At 46.3% G+C, this 18812-nt stretch overlaps 1 protein-coding gene and 1 pseudogene across 1 annotated transcript in view; one reads left to right on the plus strand and one right to left on the minus strand.

Moving 5' to 3' along the window:
- Pla1a (phospholipase A1 member A) overlaps positions 1 to 18149 on the minus strand; it is a 52666-nt gene extending 34517 nt beyond the window's left edge. Inside the window, exons 1-2 of the mRNA XM_045147631.1 lie at positions 17896 to 18149; positions 1740 to 1941 (exon numbers count right to left, since the gene is read on the minus strand). Coding sequence (XP_045003566.1) covers positions 1740 to 1941; positions 17896 to 18073 — 380 coding nt within the window. The 5' untranslated portion in view covers positions 18074 to 18149. The remainder of the gene's footprint in view (positions 1 to 1739; positions 1942 to 17895) is intronic.
- On the plus strand, positions 9050 to 9215 carry LOC101617349 (annotated as a pseudogene).
- Positions 18150 to 18812: the final 663 nt, after the last annotated feature.

The following is an 18812-nucleotide window of genomic DNA, read 5'->3' on the forward strand; positions in this document are numbered from 1 at the left end:
AAGCAGAACGGGGATTAGTTGAGAAGAAGGGGGATCAGTAGGTGTGGGACGTGGAAAGGGGACAATGTTGGATGAATATGATCAAAACATATGCATGCATGAAAATGTCATAAAACCCATTATGATGTATAATTAATCTTTGTTGACAAAAACAAAGTAAATAAAGGCTCTTCCCTTAAGATGTTATCATGCATTCCTTTGCCCACTCATTCATTCCAAAAACATTTACTGAATACCTATGGAGCTGAGGAATGATGACTTCCAAGAAATAAAGGGAAGTGGGATTCAGTCCCTATCTTTCTGGAACTTAGTGTGTAATGAGACTGTTCCAAAAAACAAATAATGATAGGGCTGGAGAGGTGGCTTAGCAGTTAAGCGCTTGCCTGTGAAGCCTAAGGACCCTGGTTCAAGGCTCGATTCCCCAGGACCCATGTTAGCCAGATGCACAAGGGAGCGCACGCATCTGGAGTTTGTTTGCAGTGGCTGGAGGCCCTGGCGTGCCCATTCTCTCTCTCTCTCTCTGCCTCTTTCTCTCTCTGTCACTCTCAACTACCTAAATAAAAATGAACAAAGTATTAATAATAGAGCCAGACGTAGTGGTGTGTGCCTTTAATCCTAACACTTGAGAAGCAGAGGTAGGAGGATCACTGTGAGTTCGAGGCCACCCTGAGACTATGTAGTGAATTCCAGGTCAGCCTGGGCTAGAGCAAGACCCTGCCTTGAAAAACCAAAATAACAATAGTGGTAGTAGAAATATATTCAGAAGGTTTTCCCAACCATTAGGGATGAGGAAAGAGGTTTTTCTAGTGGCCCCTTCCCCGCCCCATCATCACAGGAACAACGTGAACATGTTGGATGCATGCTGGGAAGCGGACCAGCTTCTTAATGAATGAAGTAAGTCAGCTCTAGCCTCCAGCCGTGGGCTGCAGGTGCGCACTCTGCCTGGGGCAGTGACGGATTCTACGACTTGCTAGCCAAGTGACTATGGCGCAGAGCTGAGGAGGCCCAGCGGAGGAAGGATGTGGCGGGGGCCTGGATCACAGAGAAACCAGTGGGGAGGAAGTGAACCCTCTGCACAGTGCCTGTGTGTCGCCTCTTTGGTGGCTCTGCTGTCTTCATACCCTTCCCCTCTTGCTCCCTTGCTTTGGGCCTTGTCCCTGTGGTGAAGATGGTTGCAGGAAGGACAGGGACTGAACTGGGCCACAGGGTACCAGAAGAGAATTGCAAAGCTCCCGAGAAAAGCTGACCCTGTGGGTGTGATGGAAGAAGCGCCCGTAAATAGAAGCCTCTCGAGTCATGACACCATGGGAAAGCGTGAAAAGGGGAAATAAAACCCTGAGCAAAAGCACCGTGGTGTTCTCCCTCAAGTGACTGCGCGCAGCCTGTGATTTCATTGTCTGAAATGAATCACACCGCGCAGCCCACGCATCAAGAGCAGCAGCAAGGTGTTTTTGCCCAGGGACCACTGAGGCCATTCCAGAGCCTCCAGACTTGGAAAGTGAAGCTCTGTCTAAGGGAGTGAAATGTCCAGGGCCATACATAGCCTCTGCTTGGGAGTTGGCACACAAGACAGGGAGGAAAAAAAAAAAAAAGTAGCATATATGACCAACAGGAGTGAACAGTACACCTAATGTGCACGCGGGGTATATGAGACATCTTCAAAGACATCAGGACATGAACGAGGGAAGCCTGTGTTGGGCAGTAGATGCCAAGTCTCCTCTTGGTTGGCTAGCTCCCACCTGAAACCGTGAATGATGATCTTGGTTCCCAAGGTGGCATTGAACTCGGAGTTTTGGATGTCGCTGAGTTTTCCTAGTAGCTGCCCACAGCTAGGGTCCGAAGGGCTAAAGAAGAGAAACTGGACTTTGAGGTTGGTGCCCCAGAGGAGGCTGGCATTCTGGAAGTCGGTGCACTTTGGCTGGGCTGCAGGAGGCGCGTGTCCTGAAAGAAATCAAAGCAGAGCAAACGCGTCCCGAGTGAGCTGGTCACTTCTCCGTGTGTGTGTGTGTGTGTGTGTGTGTGTGTGTGTGTGTTTGGTGCCCATGGAAATTAAATCCTTTTTCTTCTTTGGATGTGTGTGTGATGGCACCTGTGAATGTATGTGTGTGTGTACATTGGGGAAGAGGACAGAGGTCAACATCAGGGGTCTTCTTTAATCACCCTCCACCTTATCTCTGAGACAGGATCTGTTGCTGACTCAGTTCACCTAGACTAGCTGGCCACTGAGCCCCTGGGATTCCCCATCTCAGCCTCCCCAGTGTTGGGGTCACAGGCACGTACCGCCAGGCCTAGCATTTTACGTGCCTGCTGGGGGTTTGAACTCAAGTTCTCATGATTTCTTTGCAAGTCCTTTACCTATCTAGCCATCTCCCTAATCCAGAATTAAGTCCTTTTTGTTGTGTTTTCTTTTGGTGGTGGTGTTGCTGTTTTGAGGTAGGGTCTCACTCTAGCTCAGGCTGAGCTGGAATTCACTATGTAGTCTCAGGGTGGCCTCAAACTTACAGTGATCCTCCTACCTCTGTCTCCCGAGTGCTGGGATTAAAAGCATGTGCCATCACACCCAACCAGAATTAAGTCCTTTTAAAAAATATTCTAGGAGCCAGGCGTGGTGGTGCACGCCTTTAATCCCAGCAGTTGGGAGGCAGAGGTAGGAGGATCGCCGTGAGTTCAAGGCCACCCTGAGACTACACAGTGAATTCCAGGTCAGCCTGGACCAGAGTGAGACCCTACCTCAAAAAAAAAAAAAAAAAAATTCTAGGGCTGGAGAGATGGCTTAGCGGTTAAGGCGTTTGCCTGCAAAGCCGAAGGACCACAGTTCTATCCTCTAGCACCCACGTAAGCCAGATGCACAAGGGAGCACAAGCATCGGGAGTTTGTTTGCAGTGGCTGGATGCCCTGGCACGCCTATTTTCTCTCTCTCTCTCTCTCTCTCTCTCTCTCAAATAATAAATATAAAATTGCCTCTTTCTTTCTCAAATAAATAGTTTTTAAAAAAAGATTCTATTTATTTATTTACAAGCACAGATAGAGAAGAGAGACAGAGAGGATGGGTACACCAGGGCCCACTGCCACTGCAAATGAACTCCAGACGCATGTGCTACTTTGTTCATCTGGCTTTATTTAGGTGGGTACTGGGGAATCGAACCCAGGCAGTCAGGCGTTGCAGGCAAGCGCCTTAACCACTGAGCCATCTCTCCAGCCCCAGAATTAATTCCTTTTAAGTGAACACAATATGTGACAAGGCCAGTGCTATGGTTTGGGGGGAAAAAATGCATTTGGAAGTATAAACAGTAGTGAGCAGTGTGCAGGTTAAAGGCTGATCACCGTGGAAATTGGAGAATATTAAAAGCTAAATGACAGTAAAAGAAACACTCGTCAAAATGTATATAGCGTGGCTACTGCAGCTCTCAGTGTTACAATAACTTCGAGGGAGGCCAGACAAGCAGAAGATACAGTGCTTGTGTTCCCCCTGAGCAAACTGAAACCCCACAAATGGGGAACAGCCACAGCCTAGGAAACAAAACCTGGGCTTTGCAGATCAGAAATCGCCAACTTATGTCCAACACGGGACTCTGAAGGCTCCTTGAACCAGTGGAATGTCTCAGCATCTTTCCACGTGCACTTTTTGACAACTTTCCACTCAAATCTGTTCTGTGAAGTCCTCAACCATTTGTGGACTAGAGATGCCCAATCTGTGAATCACTTCTCAAATAAGCTAAAACTTCAGGGACCCATGTGGATGGGGTTTTTTTTTTGTTTGTTCGTTTGTTTGTTTGTTTTTCTGAGATAATGCTCACTCTAGCCCAGGCTGACTTGTAACTCACTCTGTACGCCCAGGCTGGCCTTGAACTCACAGCAATTCGCCCACCTCAATATTGGTATTAAAGACAAGTTACCACCATGCCCAGCAAGATGTTTGATTAGCTAAATTAATCTTCGAACTCACAGAAGGACAACACAGGAACTCCAACTAAAATGTAAAGGTGATAGATGAAAGGATATTAAAGAAACAGGTAACAATGAGATATAAGAACCTTGTTAGCTACCCAGTCATTGCAGCTTCTCAGGCTAAACGTCTTGGACATGTCTTCGATCTTGTTCTGTTGGAACCACACACTCAGAGTTCAGCCTCTCCCAACTACCTGGTTACCACCTGCGTCCAAGCCATCATTCCTCAGCATCACTGCAATGGCTTGTTGCTGTTTTTCCTACTGTCAGCTCCTTCTGTCTAACTGTAATACGGCAGCCAAGATTGTCCTTTAAGAAAGGAAGCAATGGGCTGGAGAGATGGCTTAGCGGTTAAGCGCTTGCCTGTGAAGCCTAAGGACCCCGGTTCGAGGCTCGGTTCCCCAGGTCCCATGTTAGCCAGATGTACAAGAGGGTGCACGCATCTGGAGTTCGTTTGCAGAGGCTGGAAGCCCTGACGCACCCATTCTCTCTCTTTCCCTCTATCTGTCTTTCTCTCTGTGTCTGTCGCTCTCAAATAAATAAATAAATAATTTAAAAAAAAAATAAGAAAGGAAGCAAGGCTGGAGGGAGTGCTTAGTGGCTAAAGGCACTTGTTTGCAAAGCCTGGTGGCCTGAGATTCTTTCTCCACTCCCCATGTAAAGCCAGATGCACAAAAATGGTACGGGCAAGTGGAATTCATCTGCAGTGGCAATTGACCTGGTGGGCCCATGCTCTCTCTCCCTCTTTCTCTCCTGTCTCTTTCTCCCTCTCTTCCTACCTCCCTCTCTGCTTATAAATTAAATAAAAGTATTTTAAAAATAAAGGTGGTACGTGTATCTGGAATTTGATTACAGTGGCTGAGGTCCTGGTATGCCAATTCTCTCTCTCTTCCTCTCCCTCTATTGCCTTAAAAAAAAAAAAAAAAGCTCAGTCTGTAGGGCTTATCACAAAAAAAAAAGAAAGTCATGTCACTCCTTTAAAAAGCCTCCCAGGTATTTCACGCAAGATAGAAGCTAAAGTCTGGGCTAGAGAGATGGCTTAGTGGTTTAAGGCACTTGCCTGAGAGGCCTAAGGACCCAGGTTCGATTCTCCAGCTCCCACATAAGGCACACTCATGTGGAGTTCATTTGCAATGGCTGGAGGGCCCTGGCACACATACTCTCTCCCTCTCTCTCTGTCTATAATAAATAAATAAATAAATTTTTGTTTTTTCAAAAAGAAGTTGAGCCCGGCATAGTGGCGCACGCCTTTAATCCCAGCACTCGGGAGGCAGAGGTAGGAGGATCGCCGTGAGTTCGAGGCCACCCTGAGACTCCGTAGTGAATTCCAGGGCAGCCTGGGCTAGAGTGAGACCCTACCTCGAAAAACCAAAAAAATTTAAAAAATTAAAAAATAAAGAAGAAGAAGTTGAAGTCCTAGGAATAGACTACCAGGCTCAGGGTCTGGCCCGCACCCCTGGGAGTCCTTTGCCTCATCCTGTTTCACTTTGCTCCAGTCACAGGTGTACCTTCTTGCTCTTCCTCCTGCCAAAGCCGCCACACGGGCTGTTCCTTCTGCCTGGAACGTTCCTGTTCGGGTGACCATAGTTAATGGTCTCCCCTCCTGCAAGCCTGCTCGCCAGGTGCCACTTTCCCCGCTCCCGCCCCCCTATGTAACTCGTGACTGGCCTGTGCGCCTCACCCCAGTTCTCCCAGTCCTCCTTACCCTGAGCGATGTAGTCTACTGGGCATCCTCTGTTGCGCTTGCTTTAGGGACTGTCTCCGCATTAGAAGAGATTTTCAAGCGAGGCACAGTGTTACCTATCTTGTTCACTCCGATGCCTAGAACAGAGTGTCAGCTGCACACACAACACCCTCCAGAGGCTTTGAAAAATAGTAAACTACATGTATTGCTGATAAGACATAGTAAGAAGAAAAGACGGAAACCTCAAGTAAGCAATATCAGGAATTCAAAGGGGACATCAATACAGACACAAGCGATTTTGTTTTCAAACCATGAAAGAGCACGTTTAGGTCCAACCAGAAGTTGAAAGTTTGCATGTTTTTCTTTAAAAAAAAAAATGAATCATTTCCTTAAAAAGTATAACTCACCAAAACCCTGGCAAGAAAGAAAAAAGAAAGCCGGGTGTGGTGGCGCACCCCTTTAATTCCAGCACTTGGGAGGCAGAGATAGGGGGACTGCCTTGAGTTCAAGGCCACCCTGAGACTCCATAGTGAATTCCAGGTCAGCCTGAGCTAGAGCAAAACCCTACCTTGATAATGAAAGAAAGGGCTGGACAGATGGCTTAGCGGTTAAGGCTGTTGCCTGCAAAGCCAAAGGACCTAGGTTCGATTCCCCAGGACCCACATACATGAGTCAGGTGCACAAGGTGGCACATACATCTGGAGTTTATTTGCAGCCACTAAAAGCCCTGGTGTGCCCATTCTCTCCCTCCCTCTCTCTCTGTCTGTCTGTCTTTCAAATAGATAAATAAGTCATTTTTTAAAAAGGAAAGAAAAACAAAACAAAGAAAAGTAGCAAAGGAATTAAAACAGTAGCTTTAAACCATCCACTAAAAAACTCAAACAGAGAGCTGGAGAAATGGCTCAGCAACTAAGGTGTTTGCCTGCAAGGCCTAAGGACCCAGGTTCTATTCTCCACATAAGCCAAATGTACAACGTGGCGCATGCATCTGGAGTTCATTTGCAGTGGCTAAAGGTCCTGGCATGCCATGCTCTCTGTATTTGCCCCTTTCTTTCTCTCTCTAATAAATAAATAAATAATCTTTTAAACCCTCAAACAGAAAAAAGCAAATAAAACTCGAACAGGCCAGACAGGTTTACAGAGGTTGTCTATCAACCTTGCAATCCTCAAGTTCATATATTGTTTCAGAGAACAGAAAACATGAGACAGAATCCCAATTCATTCTGTAAGAATAGCCAAAATACCAAGCCCAAATAAAACTCCAGCAAATCTAAAGGCCTTAAAAAGGACCAGAATAAGCACTCAGGAGTCAGAAGGAGGAGGGTCACTGTGATCAAGGCCACCCTGAGACTACAGAATGAATTCCAGGTCAACCTGGGCTAGAGTGAGACCCTATCTCAAAAAACAAACAAACAAAAAGAATAAAGGAAACAATAAAAATATGCCGTGGCCAAGAAGAGTTCATATTCACATATATATTCATATAAAAATATGTCATGGCTAAGCAGCATTTATATTCATATAAAATATGTCATGGCCGAGCAGGGTTTATATTCATATATATATTCATATAAAATCATATGCTCATCTAAACAGATGTGATTTCACTTAGCACTTAGAACCAACAAGGTTCCAAGGTTACCAGGCATAAGTGATGCACGCTTGTAATTCCAGCACTTAGAGGATAAGGCAGGAGGATCCCAAGCTCCAGACCTGCTTGGGTTACATACTGAGAACCTGTCTCCAAAAAAAGAAAGTCTGCTCTTAACTGGTGGCTAGAATCTCCTTGCCCCACTTTTAACTCTCTCCTATCTCAATTTCCTGAGTGTTGGGATTAAAAGCATGGGCCACTATGTCCAGTCTCTCTTTTTTTTTTTTGAGGCAGGGTCCCACTCTAACTCAGGCTGACCTGGAACTCACTATGGAGTCTCAGGGTGGCCTCGAACTCATGGCGATCCTCCCACCTCTGCCTCCCGAGTTCTGGGATTAAAGGCGAGGGCCATCATGCCTGGATGCTATGTCCAGTTTCTTTTTTTGTTCTTTTTTTATTTATTTATTTGAGAGTGACAGACACAGGGAGAAAGACAGATAGAGGGAGAGAGAGAGAGAATGGGTGCGCCAGGGCTTCCAGCCACTGCAAACGAACTCCAGATGCGTGCACCCCCTTGTGCATCTGGCTAACGTGGGACCTGGGGAACTGAGCCTCAAGCCGGGGTCCATAGGCTTCACAGGCAAGCGCTTAACCGCTGAGCCATCTCTCTAGCCCAATGTCCAGTTTCTTAAACTGAGTTTTGTTGGGTATTTTGTTCCAGAAATGAGAAAGCAACTAATACACATTCATATATACTATATAAGTTGCAATTATTAAAATGTAGACAAGGGGCTGTGAATGTAGCTCATTGGTAGAGTCCTTGCCAAGAATGTGTGGGGCCTTGGGTTCAATCCCCAGGGCCAACAACTGTAAAATAAACAAACAAACAAACAAAGCAAAATGCAGAGGCTCTAGGACTCCTCTGGTAATGGTTCTCTAAAGGAAGATGATACAGATATATTCCCAGCCCTCAGGAGGCAGAGGCAGGAGGAACAGGCAAGTTTGAGGAAAGTCAGCCTACATAGTGAGTTCCAGGCCACTCAGTGATATATAATGAGATATCAAAAGAGAGAGACAGTGGCTGGAGAGATGGCTTAGTGGTTAGGTGCTTGCCTATGAAGCCTAAAGACCCCGGTTCAAGGCTCAATTCCCTAGGACTCACGTAAGCCAGATGCACAAGGTGGCACATGCATCTGGAGTTCGTTTGCAGGGGCTGGAGGCCCTGCAGCGCCCATTCTCTCTCTCTCTCTCTCTCTCTCTCTCTCTCTCTCTCTCTCTGTGTGTGTGTGTCTGTCACTCTCAAATAAATAAATAAACAATAAATAAATAACTAAATAGAGAGAGAGAGAGCTGGGTGTGGTGGCGCACGCCTTTAACCCCAGCAGAGGTAGGAGGATCACCATGAGTTTAAGGCCACTTTGAGAATACAGAGTGAATTCCAGGTCAGCCTGTGCTAGAGTGAGACCCTACCTTGAAAAACCAAAAATAAATAAATTAAATTAAAGAGAGAGAGAGGGAAAAGAGATAGGAGAGAGAATGAAAGGAAAATGCAGTTTAAAGTTTTTTCTAAAAAAACTTTCCATATTATGGTTTCTCCAGTCAAAATGTATTCTCAGAGAAATGAGTGAGATTAAAAATGATCTAGGAGCCAGACATGGTTGCTCATGCCTTTAATCCCAGCACTCAGGAAGCAGAAGTAGGCAGATCGCCGTGAGTTCAAGGCCACCCTGAGACCACATAGTCAATTCCAGGTCAGCCTGAACTAGAGTGAGACCCTACATCAGAAAAAAAAAAAAAAAAATCGCTACATTTGCCTGATATCTCACATGTCTTCTCACAAGACTTTCAGAATCAAGCGATTCCTTGCCAAGAAACAAAAGCAAAACCATCCCACTCCCCCCACCCCCACAGGGGATTCAGATGAAAACTGGTAGCAAAATCAGGTACAACGTCAAGAGAAGACACTGGAGGAGAACCAAGCTGAGTCTGTAAAGGACGTGCACACTGGTACAACTGGCCATGACAAATCATGACTGAGTCTGAGGCCAAAGGGAGCCCATAATGTCTGCACTGCAGAGGTTTCTACACGTTAAATTGGAACTGGACTTTACTTTCTATCTGATCTGCATGGATGGGTTGATCCAAAAATAAATGTGTAAATCCTTTTGAAAAAAAAAGAAAAAGATCTACAGGACTGGAGAGATGGCTTAGTGGTTAAGGTGCTTGCCTGCAAAGCCTGAGGACCCAGGTTCAATTCCCCAGTACCTACGTAAGCCAGATGCACATAGTGGGGCATGAATCTGGAATTCGTTGGCATTGACTACAGAGACCCTGGTGCCCCCATGCTCTCTCTCTCTCTCTAATAAATAAATGAAAACTAAAATAAAATAAATGTGTAAGAGTGGCCTACAATAAGTCATCTGAAGTTACCACATAGTAGAGAAAAAGGAAACGAGAGTGCATACATTTCTGGTGAGGCTCTGAAAGGATCAGCGGGCTCAGGAGGAAGAGCCACTGGCTGGGGACAGTCAGAAGTGAATCTCTAGTGTTTCACATTGCAGTGTGGAATGCACTAGAACAATGTCAGCAAACAACTCAGCTAAGCTCTGGTGGAGAGAGATGAACCAACGGTGAGTTCATTGATAACTGACCAGCCTGTGATGCTTAAAATAAACAGTCTCTGAAGCAAGATGTTAATATTCAATCTGAATGCTGAAAAGTTTGATAAAATAACTATTTATCAGGGCTGGGGAGATGGCTCAGTCATTAAAGGGCTTTCTGCAAGCACAAGGACCTGACATCAGACCCAGGACACAAATTTGCTGGCTAGCTGTTCTAGCTACATTGGTTCTAGGATCAGTGAGAGACCTAACTTTAAAAATAAATAAATAGGAGGGCTGGAGAGATGGCTTAGCAGTTAAGACACTTGCCTGTGAAGCCTAAGGACCCAGGTTCAATTCCCCAGTATCCACATAACCCAGATGCACAAGGTGACACATACGTCTGGAGTTTGTTTGCAATGGCCAAAGGCTTTGGTACAACCCATTTCCTCACTATCTGCCTCGTTCCTCCTCTCTCTCTCTCTCTCTCTCTCTCTCTCAAATAAATAAATAATAAAAATAAGAAATGGAAGTAGGTGCAAAGGGATAAAAGAACATAATCTGTTACATATAAAACAGAATTATTTGGGGGGGGTGTTCAAGGTAAGGTCTTGCTCTAGCCCAGGCTGAGCTGGAATTCACTATATAGTCTCAGGGTGGCCTCGAACACAACATGGTCCCCATACCTCTGCCTTCCGAGCGCTGGGATTAAAGGCATGTGCCACCACACCCAGATAATAATTTTGTTAAAGGTAGAAGGTGATTGTGAAAGATACCAACATTGTCCTCTGGCCTCCACATATTTACACACGCATGCACACACACACACTTCTGCCCACACACATACATGCACACCACATATTAGAGGATTATTTGTTGTACTTACTCAATTCTTTATATCCTTAAATCATTCATAATTCTCTTAAATTTGGCAAAAAAAAAAAAAAGGAAGGAAACTATATCAGAATGTTAAAAGTGTCTATGTGTAGCCGGGCATGGTGTCGCACACCTTTAATCCCAGCACAAGGGAGGCAGAGGTAGGAGGATCGCTGTGTTCGAGACCACCCTGAGATGACATAGTGAATGAATTCCAGGTAAGCCTGGGTTAGAGAGAGACCCTACCTCGAAAAACCAAAAAGAAAGAAAAAAATGTCTATGTGTCTGGACAATAGACTATAAGCAATGCGTTTCCACATACTTTATTGTATTTTCACATACATTTTATGTAAATTTTTATACGTTTATTTTTATTTTAAGGCTCAGAACAGTTTGAAGGAGTGCAAGCAATAATCCACACTCGCTCTACATAGACAGTCTCTGTTGAATCTTAAAAAGTCAGATTAGAAATCTTAAACCTTTCTCTCCAAAGACAGTGAATTCTGTCCACTTGCTTGTGATAGTTTTCCCCTCCAGGGGGGAAAAACTGTATATAAACTGCACATACAGCATAAATTGCATATATCTGTATATTTCTTTTGGGTTGGTTTTGTCGTGGAAAATACCTAGAATTTAGCTAAAGAGAAAATAATTCCTTTCTGCATGTTAAAAAGTGCCGGGGGCTGAAAGGAATGCAGAGAGCTCAGAGCTCTTCAGAGAAAGGGACGCGGGTTAGAGGAGGAGGGACCTCAGAAGCCTTCCAGGGTACCCCGTTGTCTCAAATGGGAGGTGGTGAGCTGCAGATGGGGGGTGCAGGGGGCCTGGGAAGGGAGGGATGGCTGGCTGAATGGGCTTCCCAGGTCTGGGGCTGATTCCCTCTGCGATGGGTAACCCCTGCTAGGTGTGTTGGTTTGGGCGACCAAAATTTCAATTTTAGGAAACCCAGGAATCCCCGGGGCACTCAGGGGGGCTTTCAGGATCAGAGGGACCCAAAAACCAGTTGCCCAGCTGAAGACAGCCTCGGCTTCTCTCACTCTCTACACTCGCGACCTGTCCTCCGGCTCTGTGTACCCCGGATGGTATTGTGCTCTTGGGGGAACAGAGTTCTAGGCCCAGTAAAGGAACCTAGAAAGTTGACAGAAAGAACAGACTAGGCAGGTGCCAAGGATAGGAGTGAAGGGCGGGCCCCGGGGGTTTGATGGGGCCAATCTGCCTCCATCGTCCTCATTTTTGCAAAGAGCTTCTTGGAACAGTCATGCGGAAGAGAAAGGCACTTTCTTCTGCAAATCTCCGGCCTTGGTTCCAGCCCTCTTGTCTCTGGCTAATGATGTTTTGCAGGTCACCAATGTGCTTTATGGCTGCCCCATCCAACGCCTCTGAAAGCCTTTAGAACATCCCCCCCCAACACACACACACACACACACACACACACACACTTACAACTAAAGAGTAAAGAACTGTGCTCACTTCTGATCTGTGGGGGGGGGGTAGTTTTCCCTCAATGCTCAGAACCAGCCAATTCCCAAGATAGATGGATTTAATCAAGATTCTGGGGACAGGTTGGAGAGATGGCTTAGCAGTTAGCCTGCAAAGCCAAAGGACTCGGGTTCAGTTCCCCAGGATTTACATAAGCCAGATGCACAAGGTGGCACATGCATCTGGAGATCTTTTGCTGGCGTGCCCATATTTTCTCTCTCTCTCTCTTTCTGTCTCTCTCTCTCTCTCTCTCTCTCTGTCATCTAAAATTTTAAAAAACGAACAAACAAAAGATTCCAGGGACCTCACTGCATGCCTAGGTAGGCCATGGAAGAAATAGCATATGTCTAAGCATGTAGATCTGTCTCATAGCCATCACAGTTGAGTGTGAAAGGCCAGTCCAGCACACACGAGCCACTGCACCAACGTGGGTGCAGGCTCAAGGCCGGGAGTGAGGGACCAGGAACCTGATGCTGGGGTTGAAGGTAGCAAGGGGATTCTGAACACCCAGCAGCCAGAGAAAGCCCAGGAGAAGAGGTCTCCATAGATTTTGTAGGGCTCAGGGTATATAGGTCAGGGCAAGGCCAGCAGACAGAGGCCCAAGAGAACGGAGGGCTGGTGAGGTTGTAAAAGTGGGAACCACGTGTGGCATGAGGTTTTATAAATAAAGGACGGGGAGCTGTAAGTGACCCCTGGGAGTCTAAAGACGATGGTTGGGGAAATGAAAGGGGAAAATCTTCCCTCCTCATCCCAACACTCTCCGTGCAGAGCAGGATCCTCTTGTCCGTCCTGTGGATATGAAAGGGCCATTGCCCCAAGACCACCAAAGTTCATTTTCAGATGAGGTAAGGTGAAGAATTGATTTGGCCTGGATTAAAACAAGGGCCTGTGGTTTACTAGACAAGAGCTCTACTACTAAGCTACTTCTCCAGCCCCAAAAGATTAATTTCTATAGAGCACCAACAAATAGCTAGGAAAGGAAATGAAAAGGCGGGGAGGACATAAACAGGCAGTTAATTTAAAGCAAATGAATTCAGTAGAAAGTAATAGATATATTCAAAGATGCCCAACTTTAATCATAAGAAGACAACATTAAAAATTAAAGCCAGGGGCTGGAGAGATGGCTTAGCAGTTAAGGCATTTGCCTGCAAAGCCAAAGGACTTCCATTTGATTTCCCCAGGACCCATGTAAGTCAGATGCACAAAGTGGCACATACATCTGGAATTCATTTGCAGTGGCTGGAGGCACTGGCGTGCCCATTCACTCTCTCTCTCAATCTCTCTCTCTGTCTGCCTCTTTCCCTCTCTCATTCTCTCTCAAATTAAAAAAAAAAAAAAAATTAAGACCAAGCCAGGCGGGGTAGCACACACCTTTAATCCCAGCACTTGGGAGGCAGAGGTAGGAGGATCGCTGAGAGTTCGAGGCCAGCCTGAGACTCCATAGTGAGCTCTAGATCAACCTGAGCTAGAGTGAGACCCTCCCTCTAAAAACAAAACAAACAAAATTAAGACAAGATGGTAATACTATTTTTCTTATTAGATCAATGATTCTAAAATTGCTTGATCTTATAGGCAGAAATTAGAAAATGGCCACGCTCAATTGTCGTCAAATGAGAATTTAGAGGAGCCATGAGTACAGGGTCATGGGCTCCCTGTGCCCATTGCTCAGAGGGTACTACAGGATGGCAGGAGGATTTCTGTTCCCCTGATAGCTGACTGGAGGGTAGGTTCATGGCAGAGGACAGCATCTCCTTCAACTGGCTCTTATTTATTTATTTGAGAGAGAGAGAATGGGTGTGCCAGGGCCTCTAGCTACTGCAAACGAACTCCAGATGCATGCGCCACCAAGTGCATCTGGCTTATGTGGGTCCTGGGGAATCGAACCTGAGTCCTTTAGGCTTCGCAAGCAAGTGCCTTAACCATTAAACCCCCAACTGGCTTTTAAGGAGTGGATATCTTTTCCTTTTTAAATATTTATTTATTTGCAAGCAGCGAGACGTAGAAGAGAAAGAATGAGAGAATGGGCTCCCGATGCGTGGGCCACTTTGTGCGTCTGGCTTTATGCGGGTGCTGGGGAATCGCACGTAAGGCTCTGAAGACAAGCGCCTTAACCGCTGAGCCATCTCTCCAGCCCTAAGGAGTGGATATCTAAGGCTTCATTTTGGCTGCTGCTTCTCAGTGGCATGTGGCCCACCTCAACACTATGAGGTCCTGCACGACTCGCCACCTCCTCTGAGGACCCCACCCACTACGCAGAAAGCACAGCTGTGTCCGTGACCCCTGTTTTGTTTTGTTTTTTGGCCGGAAGTGCTGTTTTAGGGGCTGACAAGATAGGTGTGAAGAGGAAGATAGCAGAAGATGTAAGGGGCAGGGGAAGAACCCCCTGGGGCCTATCTGTAAGTTATTACCAGTTACCGTTCTGCCGCCCCCCCCCCTCATGAGTTGGAACTGGATCAGCTCTGCCTTGACTCCAACTCCACCTACCTATCTGACCTCCTTCTGTCTGTGTCTGAGGCTCAAGGCTTGCTGAAAGTGAGATGCCAGAAAGAATTTGAGACAGGGAAGGGGAGGTGCCTCAGTGGCTGAAGGCGCTTGCTGGCAAAGCCTTACCAGCCAGGATTCAGCTCCCAAATGCCCACAAAAAGCCAGATGGGCAAAGTGAATCTGATGCATGTCTCTGGAGTTTATTTGCAGTGGCAGGAGGATCCGGTGTGCCCATTCTGTCTGTCTCTTTCAAATAAATAAATACTTTTTTTTTCAAATATTTTTGTTCATTTTTATTTATTTATTTGAGAGTGACACAGAGAGAGAGAGAGAGAGAGAGAGAGAGAGAGAGAGAGAGAGAATTGGCACGCCAGGGCCTCCAGCCACTGCAAACGAACTCCAGACGCGAGCGCCCCCTTGTGCAGCTGGCTAACGTGGGTCCTGGAGAATCGAGCCTCGAACCGGGGTCCTCAGGCTTCACAGGCAAGCGTTTAACCGCTAAGCCATCTCTCCAGCCCAATAAATACATTTTTTTAAAAGGATTTGAGTCGGGCTTGGTGGCGCACGCCTCTAATCCCAGCACTTGGGAGGCAGAGGTAGGAGGGTCGTCATGAGTTCGAGGCCAGCCTGGGACTCCATAGTGAATTCCAGGTCAGCCTGGGCTAGAGTGAGACCCGACCTCCAAAATAAAAAAATAAAAAAAAGAATCTGAGATAATTTTCTCATCCTCAAGTTTCCAATCAGGACATCCAGTGAGTGCCTCCTGCCCCTCAGTAGGGATAGGGCTGTGAGCAGGGACAGAACAAGCTACTAAACACATGGTACCCCAGATCGCCGATGCTCCTCGGGGACACTGCAATCTTCTCTCTGGAGTGGCTCATGACAGCCCTGGGCCTTCTTCTCCCATCTACTCGGCAGCTGCCCGAGGTCAGACCTGGGCACAGAGGCTGTCTCGCTTAGCTCTTACATATTCCTACCAAGTAAGGATGGTCTCCAAGGACAGGTGAAGAAAACTCACTTTCTCAAAGCCACGCAGCTGCTAAGAAGCAGTCAGGCTTTGATTCAAATCACTGTCTACTGACTGGGAGCTCGTCTCCCTCCCTGCTCAATGCCTGGCCTCCCCTGGACGGGAACGCCACACTCGCTGAGCATCCCCGTACGTGAAGCTGTGTGCTCACTTTACTCCAGAGGCAGGGACCATCAAACCCTCCCTTTGCGGGAGCAAACCACCGATGAAGGAAAAAGCCCATGTGAAACCAAACAGCACATTTAAAATCTTCTCAGAGCCGGGTGTTGGTGGCACACACCCTTAATTCCAGCACTCGAGAAGGAGGCACAGGTAGGAAGATCGCCATGAGTTCGAGGCCAGCCTGAGACTACATAGTATATTCCATATCAGCCTGGGCTAGAGCAAGACCCTACCTAAAAAAAGAAAGAAAGAAAGAAAGAAAGAAAGAAAGAAAGAAAGAAAGAAAGAAAGAAAGAAAGAAAGGAAGGAAGAAAGAAAGAAAAGAAAGGGCTGGAGAGATGGCTTAGCGGTTAAGCGCTTGCCTGCGAAACCTGAGGACCCTGGTTCAAGGCTCGATTCCCCAGGACCCACGTTAGCCAGATGCACAAGGGGGCGCACGCGTCTGGAGTTCGTTTGCAGTGGCTGGAGGCCCTGGCACGCCCATTCTCACTCTCTCTCCATCTCCCTCTTTCTCTCTCTGTCTGTCGCTCTCAAATAAATAAATAAAATTTTTAAAATATATTTGAAAAAAGAAAAGAAAAAAGGAAGGAAGAAAGAAAAGAAGAAAGAAAGAAAGAGTGAGAAAAAGAAAGGAGAAAGAGAAAGAAAGAAAATCTCCTTAGGCTGTGAGAAGAAAATAGATCTGAGTGATTTGGACTTTGGAGAAGGGAAGGAATGCTGAGCAGAAATAGTGAACTGTGACAGGAAGTGTCAGGAAAGGCCTCTTGGAAGATATGAGGCATAGAAATAGCCCAAAAGTGGTATGAGTAACTCCAGGCACAACGGATGACACACAGCAAAACTAAAGGATGTGGCCTCTTGCAGGGAGGACAGAAAAGCAGTTGCTACAAGGAGAGACAAGGAGGGGACCTTCCTGAGGACGCTGCCTCTGCTCTGCTCTTTGCTATGTGTGTGTGTGTGTGTGTGTGTGTGTGTGTGTGTGTGTGTACGCGCGTGCACACACACATGCATGATCATGATCGCATGTGCACATTTGCACAAAGTGGCACATGCATCTGGAGTTCATTTGCAGTAGCAAGAGGTCCTGATGCACCTCTTTTTCGAAGTAGGGTCTCGCTCTAGCCCAGGCTGACCTGGATATGTAGTCTCAGGCTGGCTTTGAACTCACTGCAATCCTCCTATCAGTGCCTCCTGAGTGCTGGGATTAAAGGCGTGCGCCACCACACCCGGCCTCTCCGTTTCTCTCACACTCACCCACAAATAAAAACATTTTTTAAAAAAATCATTATTTCAAGCTGGATGGTGTGGCACACGCCTTTTAATCCCAGCACTCGGGAGGCAGGGGATGATGATCACCGAGTTTCAGGCTAGCTACTATGAGCTCCTGGTCAGCCTGGGCTAAAGTGAGACCCTACCTCAAAAAAAAAATTTTTTTAAGCTGAAGCTATTTAAATATATTTTATTACTTATTTATTTGAGAGGGCAAGAAAGGCACGGGGGCGGGGGGTGTTAGGACCTCTAGCTGCTGCAAATTTCAGACACATGGGCCACCTTGTGCGTCTGGCTTTATGTGGGTCCTGGAGAGTCAAGCATGTGTCCTTAGGCTTCACAGGTAAGTGCCTTAACAGCTAAGCTATCTCTCCAGCCCCCCAAAAATAAATTTAAAAAAAAGTCATTGATGTATTCCATGAATACATCATAAAACACTGGATATTTATAAAGTGAAAATAAATATTTTAGAATTAACCACATTTTATTTTCTTATAGACTCCCTGGCTTGTGCAAGGTAAAAAAGTTTGTAATGCAAGTTTCAAAAAATGAGTCAGGCCAGCAGGGGAACTTCAGTTGTTTTTGTGACCCGAGAGAGCATACTATTTACCATCATTCCCATTATAACAGGGAGTTTCTTCCCTCCTTTTCAATTCACCTTGAGAGAGATAAAGGACTTTTAGGGGACCTTCCAACAGTACTGAGTAAGAAGACAGTTTAAGAAATACAATTATGGACTGAAAAATATTCCACCCCAACGTCTGAGCCCCCGGCATACCTGAATTTCCAAAGCTGAGCCACAAAAGGGACCCCCACAAGCAAAAGCTTCTCTCCCAGAGGCCACGGGGCATTGCTGGGCTGGAGTCTCGGATCTCATATGAAACAAGACTCCCACTGCTACAGATATCACCCAGGCCGGCTTCCCACCAGACACCCACTTGAGGCTTACTAATCATTTACTGGCCTTGTGGCCCTGTCAAAGAAAGATAATCTTCCTATTTGTTTAACTTCCAGAATTTTCAGTTTCTTCTTCCCATTGAAAATAAACACACTCTCCCCCTCCACACACCAGCCCCCACAAACCCCCTTTTTTAAAAAAAATTTAGGGATGTTGAAACACACTGTACTTCCTCTCTGGTCCCAAACATGGTCAGGAAATGACTTTCCCAAACGCCTCCCATTATGAAATTTCAGTAAAGGTCAGGGCAGTCTTTTCATCTCTACATGGTCACAAAACCCTCATTGTACTGGAATTTTCTGTGGATATGTTTGTCCCTGAGGAATGTGAGCAGCTGGAGGATGGAAAACCCTTCTCTTTCCCTTTTGTATCCTGGACCTCCAGGATGGATCACAGCCAACTTCTGCTGGTCAGAGAAGGAGATAAGATTTTCCTCTGCGTGGCATTAGCTTTCCTGGTCTTGGGACCTCCCAAAAGAGACGCTTTACTTCCCAAATTTACAAATATAGAACCAGAATCGTAGAAAAGGGAAATGGCCGCTGGTGGAAGTGGTACCAGGGACTGTCATGCCCGTATGGCCTCCTCACCCAAAGCAGCAGCAGAAACCACGGGGAGCTGTTTCTAGAGAGAGAGCGGGGTACGGCATTGCCCTTGCCTGACCAGCGCTCCTTGAAGCCGTGATGTATTGCTGTACAGCAAACACCGATCAGTTGGCCAGCATCGCCTTTTAAAATATT

The sequence above is a fragment of the Jaculus jaculus genome, chromosome 4, assembly GCF_020740685.1.
Source record: "Jaculus jaculus isolate mJacJac1 chromosome 4, mJacJac1.mat.Y.cur, whole genome shotgun sequence".
NCBI lineage: Eukaryota > Metazoa > Chordata > Mammalia > Rodentia > Dipodidae > Jaculus > Jaculus jaculus.